Raw genomic sequence first — 12,968 nt, 5'->3', positions numbered from 1 at the left:
ACTTGAAATCTTACCAAAAAATGTTGAATACTATTTTTGCATGCAGCTGGAATAAATAAAATTAAGTTTATATTTTAAAAAAGTTGTGTGTGGGGGGCGGAACCAAGATGGTGGATTGAAGGTAGCATTTCCGAGGAGCTCCTATTCCCCCAAACTCCAGAAAAATAAATGAGGGCTCCAGCCAAAATTTATTGGGGCACAACCCATAGAAAGACTGAGTGATACATTTTCCCAGTCCACGATACCTTAAAAGTTCCCCTGGAAAGGTGTGTTTCACCAGAATGAAGAGGGGGGAGGAATTGGGAAAAAAGCCATGGTCACAGCCCAGCCCAGCCCAGCCCAGCCCAGAGATCACTGGCAACAGCTTGAAAGGGCGGGGAGAGACCTCTGCTGCACCTGGATGAGTGTGGAGTGAGGAGCAATGGCTGCACAATCTGCAATGATAATGGAGAAAGCAGCTTGCACCCCCAGAGACTGTAAGGGAAGTCTGGAGAGATTTCTCTACTCTCCCAAGGGTAGGACTCTGCTGTTTGCCTACACTCAGATACTGCAGTTTGGGCTTCCATACTAAATAAGCAAGCTGGATCCCTCCTTATAGCCCCAGGGCAGAAGGCAGTGCTGTGGTCATCAACATATCAAAGCACAGACTAGAGAGCATAGGACCTTGGAGGATTAAAGGTCCCAGTGGGGTGTCCCCCCAAAAAAACAACCCCAAAGCCTTGGAAGTGCTGTAAATTAGTCTTGGGCTGAGGAAATGAGTAAACAACAGGAAAAAGAAGAATCTGACCATAGAGAATAACTTTAGTCCCATGAAAGATCAAAACACATACTCAGATGATGACAAAATCAAGGCTTCCATATCCAAAACTTCCAAGAGAAATAGAAAATGGGCTCAGACTATGGATGAGTTCAAAAAATAATTTGAAAAGCAAGGGAAATGGAAGAAAAGTTGGGAGGAGAAATGAGAGAGATGCAGGAAAATCATGAAAACCAAATCAAAAGCTTGGTGAAAGATACAAAAAAATACTGAAGAAAATAATATGTTAAAAACCAGTTTAGGCCTGATGGAAAAAGCAAAACAAAAGGCAAATGAGGAGAAGAATGCCTTAAAAAGCAGAATTGGCTAGCTGGAAAAGGAGATAAAAAAAGCTCTCTGAAGAAAATAACTCCTTCAAATGCAGAATGGAACTAAAGGAAGCTGATGACTTTGCAAGAAATAAAACTATTCCAAAAAAGCCCCAAACTAGAAGAAAATGTGAAATATCTCATTGGAAAAACAACTGACCTGGAAAACAGATCCAAAAGAAATCATTTAAAAATTATTGGGCTATCTGAAAGCCAGGAGAACAGCCTAGACTTCATTTTTCAAGAAAAAATACAGCAAAATCACCCTGAGATCCTAGAAACTGAGGGTAAAATAGAAATCAAGAGAATTCACCAGTCACCCCCTGATTATAGCCAAATTCCAAAACTCCCAAAACAAAGAGAAAATTCTAAAAGCTGCCAAAAACAAACAATTCAGCTACCAAGGCTCCACAGTCAGGATTATACAGGATCTGGCAGCATCTACATTAAGGGCTCATAGGGACTGGAATGTGATATTCCAGAAGGCAAAAGATTTTGGTTTATAACCGAGAATCAACTACCCAGCAAAACTGAACAACCTCTTTCAGGGGAAAAGATGGGCTTTCAATGAAACAGGGGACTTTCAAACTTTCCTATTGAGATAACCAGAGCTGAACAGAAAGTTTGATCTCCAAGTACAGGGAGTGGAAGACAGGGACTAACTATGAGGAACTTGATGATATTGAACTGTTTGTATTCCTGCACAGCAAGAAGATATTGATAACTCATATGAACTTTCTCATTTATAAGAGCTGTTAGAAGGAACATATATAGATAGGACGTAGGAAGGAGTGGAATACAATGGTATGATGTGGTAAAGGGATGGAGTCAGTGGGTGATAGATGAAAGTACAGGGAGGAAGGAAAAGGAGATGAAGAAGAAGCTGAGAGATTTCACATAACAGTCAAGAAAAAGCTTTTTCAGTGGAGTGGAGGGGGTGAAGGCAAGGGGGAATGGGTGAGCCTTCATTCTTATTGGAAATGGCTCAGGGAGGAAATGACATACACACTTAATAGGGTGAGGAAATCTATCTTGCTCTGGAGAAGGATGGGAGGAAAGGGATGGGATGAGGAGGAATGGGGGGAGGGAAGGGGGGATAGGTAATTGAAGAGAGGGAAGATCGAGGGAGAGGGTACTCAGATTCAACACACTTTGGGGTTTTTTTTGTTTTTTTTTATTTTTTTTCACAATTTTTATTTAAGGGGCATTGGGGTTAAGTGACTTGTACAAGGTCACACAGCTAGGTAATTAGTAAATGTCTGAGGTCTGTTTTGAACTCAGGTTCTCCTGACTTCAGGGCCAATGTTCTATCCACTGTACCACCTAGCTGCTCAATCAACACACTTTTGGACAGGGCCAGGATGAAAGGAGAGAGAGAATAGAATAAATGAGAGTGGGGAGAAATAGAGTGGAGGTACAGCTAGTAATAGCAACTGTGGGAAAAACATTGAAGCAGCTTCTCTGGTGGACTTATGATAAAGAAAGCAACTCACCCCAGAGACAGAGCCATTGAAATCTCAACACAGACTGTAGTATAATTTCTCTCAATCTCTCTCTCTCTTTCTCTCTCTCTCTCTCTCTCTCTCTCTCTCTCTCTCTCTCTCTGTTCTTGAGGTTTCTCATCTTCTTGGGGGGGGTTATATTTATTCTTATGTTTACTCTTATAACACATTCAATTTACATCAATGTATGGCATGGAAACAATATAGAGACTATCAGACAGCCTTCTGTGCTGGGGAAGGAAGTGGGGGGGGTGGAAATTGTAGAATTCAGAGCCTTGCAAAAAATGATGGGTATGTATTACTATTGTATATAATTGGAAAACAAATAAAATGTTAAAATGTTCAAAAAACTGTGTGTATTCTGCCCTTCATGTCCTAATTTTAAGCACATATTTAGTTTGATGTATTTGTAGTGAGGGCTCAAGTAAGAGTATACAAATCAATCTTGTGAGGCCTCACCCCTTCATTTTCTCCTACCACTGTACCACTGTAGAATGTGAAAGATTTTATCATCCTCCTTAAAATGAGAGTTTGAATCTCTTATGCATTCTCTTTTCCTTCTTTATTCTTATTCTCTAAAATACCTTTTAACTTTTTAGTTGCCCTGCCCTTTCTATGCCAATGCTTGGACACTTACAAAGTCATACTGGTTCTGCTTCCACAGTTCAGGAAGGTCCATGATGGTTGAAAGAAAGGGCAAGACATTGCTCAGAATAATACCAGCCAGTACAGCCTGTTGGGAAGAAGGGAAATTCTACTCAGTTTGCTTCTCCTTCAGTGGTGAAGTCCCAGACTTTTCACATGGAAACTTGGAAGAGAATGACAAATACCACTCAAATATATTTCATGTTAGTATAAGACCTAAACTTCAAAAATCACCTTCACTGAGTGTTCAAGAGGGTCTCTTGTTTTTTTCAGCTCTAGGCTATTTTTCTGACAGACAATCCCTTAGATGGGGAAATAATTTTTAGAAGGAGCCCATTCATTAAAAAAACTGTAGTTTCAATTCCTCTTTTATTTAAATTAAATTAAATAATTAATCACAAAAATACCATCTAAGACTGGTACAAAGCAAATGTTTGCTTATCTTTATGATATTCCTAGATTGGCTTAACATTTCTTTCCCTTTTCCCATTTTCTTCTCTCTTGTCCACTTAGCCTGGAAATAACTTGATTTTACAATCATTGATAGGTATAGACACACGTTTTCCCAGAGCCCTTAGATGACTAGGAAATATGATAAAGGGTATGGAAGTAGCATTTTTTTTTTTTAGGTTTTTGCAAGGCAATGAGGTTAAGTGGCTTGCCCAAGGCCACACAGCTAGGTAATTATTAAGTGTCTGAGACCGGATTTGAACCCAGGTACTCCTGACTCCAGGGCTGGTGCTTTATCCACTGCGCCACCTAGCCGCCCCAGAAGTAGCATTATTAAAAATCAGACCACACATACATACATACACACTTATGCAGACACACACATAATATAGGTAATCAAAAAAGGACCTTATCTTCCTTTCTAGCAGAAACCCAAAATTTGTAGAGGGGAAAGCAGATAAAAAAGATTGAACATTCTATAGAGAATTTGGCCTAGAAAAGAAAAAAAGAGGGGATCTTCACTGATCCTCTTGATAATAGTCCATGTTCCTACCTATGGTCTTCTAATAAATTGACTATACAATAAGATGATCACTGTAGAGTCATCATTTAGTTTACTACAGTAAAAACTCAGTGAAACCTCACATTACATTAATTCAAATATTCCAGGCTAACTTATATCCCTAAAACCAAAACAAAGCAACTATATATAGTCAAAGTTTGATATAGCATGGTATTTTTATAAGGTGTGTGGGGGGGTATCCTATATTTAATATGAACATTACCAAGGAATTTTTTTTTAATATATTTTTTAGTTTAGTTTTTCTTTTTTGCAAGGCAAATGGCGTTAAGTGGTTTACCCAAGGCCACACAGCTAGGTAATTATTAAGTGTCTGAGACCGGATTCGAACCCAGGTACTCCTGACTCTAGGGCCAGTGCTCTATCCACTGTGCCACCTAGTCACTCCAGGAATTTTTTTTTAAGCACGGTACTTCAGTACTGGTGTTTCCTTGGACTCCTGCTTCTTACAACCACAGAATACTATTGCTGTTAAAAACAAATGATGGGCGGCTAGGTGGCACAATAGATAGAGCACCTGCCCTGGAGTCAGGAGGACCTGAGTTCAAATCCGACTTCAGACCCTTAATAATTTCCTAGCTGTGTGACCTTAGGCAAGTCACTTAATCCCATTGCCTTGCAAAAAAACCCCAAAAAACAACAACAACAAAATGATCAATCTGTCTCTTTTGTTAGAAACCAAAACGTTTGACCCCAAAGATGGCAAACACAAGTTTGAATTGTGAAGATGACTTAAGAATTTGGGGAATAAACTGTGTTAAAGGTAAGCTCAGTTTCACCATTCTTTGCTATGAAACAAAATTGTCTCAAACAGTGAAACATTCAAGTTCTCTCAAGACCTACATGTATTTTTGTTATAATAGGTAAAAGCAAAGAAAGCTTCCCTGTCTTGTTCTAAGTGCATTTCACCAGCTGGAACTGCCTAAAATTCAACTTTGTTTAGTTCTGATTTGATTAAGTACTGCTAACATTCATTACCATTTTGACAATTGTCACTTTAGCATGCAGTCACACTATTATGGCTACAAGCATCACACACACACACACACACACACACACAAACTATAAATGAAATAAATAAGGACGCTGTTATGAGCATTTTTAACTGTTTGGGGGGCAAGAAGAAAATCAAGGAAGGAATAGGATCCCTACTTGTAATAAAGAAGAAGAATAACGGATAAAGAGAGAAGGTAGAAATATTCATCTCTTATTTTTGTTTCAGTTTTCTCTACCAAGCATAATGACCTTGAAAAAGACAGAACAAAAATGGTTATTAAGGAATTGAAACCAGATATAATGAAGTAGTTGACTTTCAATGAATTCAAATTACCATGTCCAGAAGTTCTGCATTCTACAATACTGAGCATCCTAACAATCACTGAGTTGCTATTGATAATCTTTTGAGGAATTATGGCAAGTAGGAGGGATACCAGAGAACTTATTTAGATAGATGCCTATAAATCTGTGTGAATCCCTGGTACAATTCTAAATCTGATTAAAATAATTACTATCATTATATTAGCATATGTATGATTAAGTTATCTATATAATAATATCATAACCATCAATCCCCAGTAAAATTATGGAATGAATGATTTGGGAGCATTTAGAAAAGTGCTAACATGAATTTATTAAAACAAACTCATTGTTCATTAGGAACAAAGAATTGTTGTACAGGTATAATTTGATTTATTCAACCTCTTAGATCCCCTAAAACTGAAATTCTGATTCTGTGAAGTTCTGACAGACCGAACTAATTTTCTTTCATGATAAGGTTCATATAGATTTCAAAGTTCTAAAGCTGGAAGAGAATTCAAAGTCCATCTATTCCAACCTTATTTTATGGATGAGGAAATTGAGGCAGAAGCAGGTTAAGTTACTTGCTGAAGTCATACAGGGAGAATAGCATTAGGCACAGGATTTAAATCGGTCTTCTGATTCCATATTAAGGGTCTTTCTCCTGAGGCACACTGATCAGGAAAATTATTTAGAAGATATATTATATTTGGATTTATTTGGAAAAAATCTCTCATTATTCTTCTGGAAAAGTTAAGAGTAATGAAGCTTGGATAATAGCACAGTTATATAGATATGAAACAGTTTTGCTAATTAACAATATTGATTAATGAATTAATATCACTTGAAAATTGGTCCCTAAAGGGAGGTCATAGGGCTATTCAAATGAATTAAATGAAAGTTTAGATAGCATGCTTATAAAATTTGCATTTGACATAGATCTTAAAATAGTTAGCATATTAGAGGGGTGAATCCTGATCCCAAAAGAATGATAGATGTCAAGTCCTAAACTTGAGTGATTCTATGCTATATTTACCTCCTCTATATTTATATTTAGAACATTATATAGAGAGTATATTATATATACTTATTCTATATTTATAGAATGGGGAAGAAACCAGGTCATGCAGCTAGGTAGATAGAGCACAGACCCTGAAGTCAGGAGTTCAAATCCATCCTCAGACATTTAATACTTAGCTGTGTGACCTTGGACAAATCACTTAACCCCATTGTCTTGCAAAAAAAAAAAAAGAAACCAGTTCATGTGAAATAGACTTAAGAGTTTTTGTGAATTATAAGCTCAACAATGTGACATTATTGTAAAAAAAAAGAAAGAAAGAAAACTAATGTAATACTAAGCTGAATTAATAAAAGCATGGTAGCCAGGGTAAAGGAGGTAACATTACAATACTGGCTCTGCTCTGTCCTCATTAGACCATTACCTTTGGTTCTTGGTTCCACACTATAGGATCAACAGTGCCAAAAAAAGAGCATATTCAAGCACCAGCCTTGGAGTCAGGAGTACCTGGATTCAAATCCGACCTCAGAACACTTAATAATTATCTAGCTGTGTGGTCTTGGGCAAGCCACTTAACCCCATTGCCTTGAAAAATCTTTAAAAAAAAAAAGAGCATATTCAAAGAACCAGGAGGCAAAAAGGGTTCAATCTAGAGAAGAAAAGACCTGGGGGTGGGTGGGGAGGGAGGAAGTTTAAATTGGAATAAATGAAGGGTATGAATATGGGAAAAGGACTAGATTTATTCTACTTGATCACACGGTGTAGAATCAATAGGAAGAAATTAAAAGGAAGATTAAGGGAAACTTCTTTACAATAAGAATCATTCAAAAATGATATGTCTTAGCCCTGGAGGCCAGATGATATGTTAGGAATATTCTGAACAGAATTCATACTCTGGATAGAAGTTTTGATTGTCTTTAAAATCTCTCCAAACTGTGAAATTCAGTGATTCTCAGATGTTATTATGTGGAACTATACATCCCTAGGAGGCCAGCCAAGGTGATAAGCCCCACAAAGTGGTAAGAAATTTGGATTTTCAAATCTTGGAACATTAATTAGAACTCAGTTTCCTCTTTTTTGGGGGAGGGGTGTGTGTTAAGTAACTTACCCATGGTCACACAGGTAATTTTTAAGTGTCTGAGGTCAAATTTGAATTCGGGTCCTCCTGACTCCAGGCTGATGCTCTATCCACTGCACTACCTAGCTGCCCCTAGAAGTCGGTTTCTACTTCTGGTTTCTGTCTTGTTAGTCTAGGACATTATCAAATAGGTTCACATGGTAGCATGACGACTCCTAAAAACAGCTAATGTCTTCATGGCTACTATATTTTACTAAGAACTGATACTATACAGATACACAGAACATCAAGAACATATCATGACCATATCAGGGAGCTGCCCAGCTATGTTCTTACCTAGATGGAAATTTCTGGTGTATAGGTATTTTTAACCCATAGGTTTTTTAAATTGTATAACTCTGTAATTATTTCTATATACAGTCTATATGCACCTCTGTGTATCTAGTAAAAGATTTTTTCCTAACAAAATGTCCCAACTGCTCTTCTGTGGCACAATCCTGTGAAATTTCTTAGATAGTACTAGGGTTCTGGCATTCTAATAACATTTGTATATTGTCTTCCCCAATTAGAATGTATGCTCTTTGAAGGCAGAAGGTTTTCTTTCTGCTTGTATTTGCATTCTCAGTGTTTAGTATAGTGTCTGATACGTAACTGTTTAAAAAATGCTTTTTTACTGACTGATTTAAATACTGTAATTTTTATTTAAAATATTAGCTCATGCAAGAATATCAGAGAAGGCAAATAATACTGACAGTTGTGTCTAAAGAAGCACAAGTTATAAAGCATTACTTTCTGGGAAATGTCCAATGAAGGTGCAATTGTGAAAGTTTGTCATATTGGTTTAAGTACTTGTTTGGTTCTGCTGCCCTCTAACTTACATTAGGCAGATTGTAGAAATAATGACCCATCTTCAGCATCACCAGCAACGTTATACCTGCACCTATCAAAGCTGCAAACTGAGCAGAAAAGAGTAGATTGAAGAGAGAACTGACCAAGAGATACCCAACCCCAGCCCACTCACTTTGGTCTTCTCATTTTGGTCATTGTAGAAGTATGTCAATTTTTCCTAAGAGGATTTGTGTATGACCATATCCACCACAGATCAGATATGAACTCATTTCCCTAGTAACCTATGGCACATAGCACAAGGTCCAGGTACAAAATGGGGCTTGGGGATACTTGTAGGATAAAAAATGAAGACATCTTCACAAATCATATTTTCTGAATCCATTAATTTTTTTATGCCCACTAACAGCCACTTGCCATCATCTAAATGACTGCATATATTCCTTCACAATTTTGTTTCCATTATTCCCTATTTTAAATTCCTTCCTTATTTCTTCAAGGAAGTCTTTTTGTACTGGAGACCAGATCATATTCTCCTCAGAGGTTCTAGGTCTCTCTGAGTTAGGGTTTTTTCCCTTCCAAGAATTTTTCTATGGCTCCACCTTTCCACTGACCTTTCTTCATTTTGCTAAGACCTTGAGTTGGGCAGAGGCTGGTCATAGATGTTTGGTATTGGGATCCCTAGAAGCTTTACTCACTGAGTGCAATATCTCCAGTTGGCCAGTAGGGGGTTCTAGAGGATTTGTTAACTGAGTGTAATTTCTGACTGGCCAGTAGGGGTGCTATTTGCTTTCTCTGGAGTGTCTGTGACCTTGATTGAAGCTTTCTGCCTTAGCCCAGGACCTTAGAAAACAAATCCTGAGATAGATGTTCTTTCTCCTGGCTTTTCTTTCTGGGTTTTGTGGATTGGATTTCTGTTAAGAGGTTTGTTTCATATCATAGATGGGGAAAGATCAGGAGACTGATCTGCCTGTCTTCTCTCCACCATCTTGGCCTGAAGTCCTTCCCACTATTCCCTATTTTAGAAAGATTCAAATAAACTCCTTTCTGGCAGCTCCAACTTCCTGACCTTGGCTGTGCTTTCTATAACTTGTTACTTGAAAACACCCACAGTGCAGCCTGATAAAAGGAGCAGAGACTGTGTTCTAAAAGACTTCGGGGGCCCAATTACAACCTATAAAAATATAAGATATTATCATATTTAAAATACATATTTACTAAACAGAAATGCCAAAATGTAATAAATGTCTTTTGAAGGAATGAAGGATATTTTTAAAAAATCATGTATGAACATATCTCTGGAATTGTCATCTTTTCTTTTATCTCCAAAGTTGTACACAAGCCGTACCATTTCCTGGAAGTCATTGCCTTCTTGGCCTGCCTCTCATTCTACCATACTTCTTTCTTTTTACTTTTCAATTCATATGTGGGTAGACCTTGACTCATAAAGGATCTGTATTTTTTTAAGGTGGAGAGAGAAAGAAGTCCACCTCTAGTGTCTCCATCTACCGATTTTCTTCCAATTTAAAACAAATGGAAAGTGACAAATCTTGAAAATTACTTTATTCTATACTCTTGTGGTAATATTTTCTTTCATGCACACAAATTTTCTATGTTGCTGGTACCCAGTCACCTACCTATTCCACTCTTAACATCAGACAGACTGCCTGCCTAGCTTCCTGCCTGAGGAGCCTTTTTAAAGGTAATTCTCCATTTTGTTGAGAAAGAAAGCAGGACCAGAATCTATACCAAAATACTGTCTAAATGCATTATCTCAGAGAAATTATGTTAAAAGTACTGGCTTGGAATAGTTGAATAATAATCAATAATATCCTTCATGTCTGTTAAAGTTTAAATATCCTTTGGAGAGGCAGACTGGGAATCATGTATAATATTAGTTCTATGGGAAAATTCTGAAAAAAAAGACGACTTCCTTACCTGTTGTCTCCCACCTGATTTCTCTTGAATGACTGTTCTGGCAATGGCACAAGTAAACACAAAAGATTTGAAAAATGAGCTGACAAGATTGCATAGGCCAATGGCTACCAACTCCTGTAGAACAATTATAAATATTTTCTTTAGTCCCATTCACTGTCTTCAAACTCTGACTAAGCTTTGAATATACAAGGCATATTTTTTAGCTTTTGTTTATAGGGGTACACCTATTTTCTAAAGACTAAGGGAGGGTGGCTAGATGGTGCAGTCGATAAAGCACCCGCCCTGGAGTCAGGAGTACCTGGGTTCAAATCCAGTCTCAGACACTTAATAATTACCTAGCTGTGTGGCCTTGGGCAGGCCGCTTAACCCCATTTGCCTTGCAAAAAAAAAAAAAAAAAGAAACCTAAAAAAAAAAGACTAAGGGAAAAGAAGAAACAAAAGGAGGAGAAAAAAAGCTATATTGTATAGACTATAAGACATATCTTCTGGTTTATGAGGTCACAGCTATACAAAGGGAAATAATATGCAAATAACTTTCTAGAAAAGTATTTCCTTGCCCTTCAAAAATGCTTTAGTGGAAATGTTAAGGTATTTTTTTTATAAAATGTTTCTGAAAAACTCATATTGACTTTATAGATAGCAGAGACAAATGTGCCCAAGACATTAGGGATCCAAAAGTGAGTTACTGGCTAAGTATATTCTTTGAAAGAGAAGCAAGAAGATCAGAAAGAGGGCAAGGATTTATGAGCCAAGCATTGCTTAGAGATGGGTCTGTGCTCTCACCTGATTAGGATTTACACTGTAGTTATGCAAGGAAGCAATCTTCTTGCCTATAAAGATGAGTAGAATATAGCTCACCAAGGATAGGGAAAGGGCATGGCAAACAACAATGTGTAAAAGCTTCAACTCTGCTGGTTCAGGATAGAGGAAGCTGCAAAAGAAAATAGTTGAAAAATAAGAAACTTGGGTTCCAAAGGCAATTTCACCAAAGGATAAAAGATGACCTTTGAGACAAGTCAGTTTACCTCCTCCTCCTCATGCCTGAGATTCTCTCTCTATAACTGCAGTTCACCAACACTCAGGACCAAATGCTATATGTAAAGTGTTTTTACATTGTTCAAATGGAAGAATTTTGAAAACAAATAAACAAAAACCACCTATTGTAGTTATATCACCAGGTTAAAAATTAGGTCTACAATTGTGTCATGGAAGACATGGAAAACAGACTATGTAATAAATGCCTACCTCTACATCTTTCCTTGAGATTCACCATTGCTCTCTGAGCAACTTAGGAGAATGGTATAAAGATGAGAATGAGAAAATCTGAAGTATACTTTCAGCTTTTCTTCTTTCTCTAGGGAAAATATTTTATTTTTCTCTGAATTTTTTATAAATTTAGAAAATCATTACTAAAGATCTAAATTTTGTATTTTTTCCATTAACAAGCATTTTGTCTTCCTTTGATCTTTCCTCTACAATTTCCACCATCATTGGAGAAAAAGAAAAGAAAACCTCTTTTAACAGATTTGCATAGCTAATCAAAAGAAATCAAAAGAAAAAGATTGACCAAAATACACAGTTGAGCTTAATGACAATTACCATCAAGTTTCCAAAACTAGGTGGGAGGGTCTCCAGAGGTATTTTGGAGTAGCAAATAGTTGAACTGTGCCCCTTAGACAATGATAATTCCCTGTAATTTTTACAAGTAGGCTACTAGATCCTAAATGACTGTTTTTCATAACATGGAATATTGTTCTAAAGGATTAAGTCTAATTTGTTAATTGTTTTTATTTCTGTCAAATGCTAATAGAAGTAAATTTTTAAATGGCTTGAAAATTAATATTGTCTCATTAGAAAGATGAAAATGCCTGGATATTTATGCTTCTGATTTTTTCCCTTTACCTTTAGCAAGTTCAAGTATATTTAACTTTATAAAGTAGTTATATTCCTAAGACATGGAAAAAAGTACAATTTTAATAAAGTAAATCATATTTTATATAATACCCTTCTAAAGGATTTCTCAGTAAGTACTTGTAATTTGGGTTATCCAGAGGACTACTACTACCCCAGATTCAAGGTAATCTGTTGGTTCATACTCTTAAAACTAAAGTTCACAAGCCCCAATCAATATGCTTATCTTTCTTTAGTTAGCCAGAGATCACAGTTATCTCAAAGCAATTTACTTAAATGACATAGTAAGAAATAAAACATCTCCCCCATAAAGCTAAGTTACAAATAAATCCAGAATCGATGGAAAGAATTCATAAAGAGACATAAACATAGGGAATAAATGTAGCTATGGTACATGTGTGAAAAGAGGAGTTAATTATATCTCCAACAAGGCAGCAATTCTTGCTGCTTTCTTTTATAGTTCTCTTGCTGCACCTCTGTTCCATTGGGCCTCCTGGGCCTATTCCTGGATTTGGGTACAAGACTATTACTCAGCTTTAGTTTCCACAATCTCTTTTTTGGGGGGTTCAGAAGAATCAT

The 12,968-nt window shown here is 36.9% G+C and overlaps 1 protein-coding gene across 12 annotated transcripts in view; it reads right to left on the bottom strand.

Annotated features, from left to right (window-relative positions):
• SLC26A8 (solute carrier family 26 member 8) overlaps nucleotides 1-12,968 on the bottom strand; it is a 169,180-nt gene that overhangs the window by 86,825 nt on the left and 69,387 nt on the right. For 10 of the 12 annotated variants that reach the window (XM_074236437.1, XM_074236438.1, XM_074236429.1 and 7 more), the window contains 4 exons: nucleotides 11,262-11,409; nucleotides 10,479-10,592; nucleotides 8,573-8,650; nucleotides 3,265-3,360 (listed from right to left, as the gene is read on the bottom strand). In XM_074236437.1, the coding sequence (XP_074092538.1) occupies nucleotides 3,265-3,360; nucleotides 8,573-8,650; nucleotides 10,479-10,592; nucleotides 11,262-11,409 (436 nt within the window). The remainder of the gene's footprint in view (nucleotides 1-3,264; nucleotides 3,361-8,572; nucleotides 8,651-10,478; nucleotides 10,593-11,261; nucleotides 11,410-12,968) is intronic. The other 2 variants (XM_074236436.1, XM_074236439.1) reach the window with 2 other exon arrangements.

Source organism: Macrotis lagotis, chromosome 5 (assembly GCF_037893015.1).
Source record: "Macrotis lagotis isolate mMagLag1 chromosome 5, bilby.v1.9.chrom.fasta, whole genome shotgun sequence".
NCBI classification, from domain to species: domain Eukaryota; kingdom Metazoa; phylum Chordata; class Mammalia; order Peramelemorphia; family Peramelidae; genus Macrotis; species Macrotis lagotis.
Note: the sequence above shows the minus strand (reverse complement) of the source record. Positions and strands in the feature narration are given on the sequence as shown.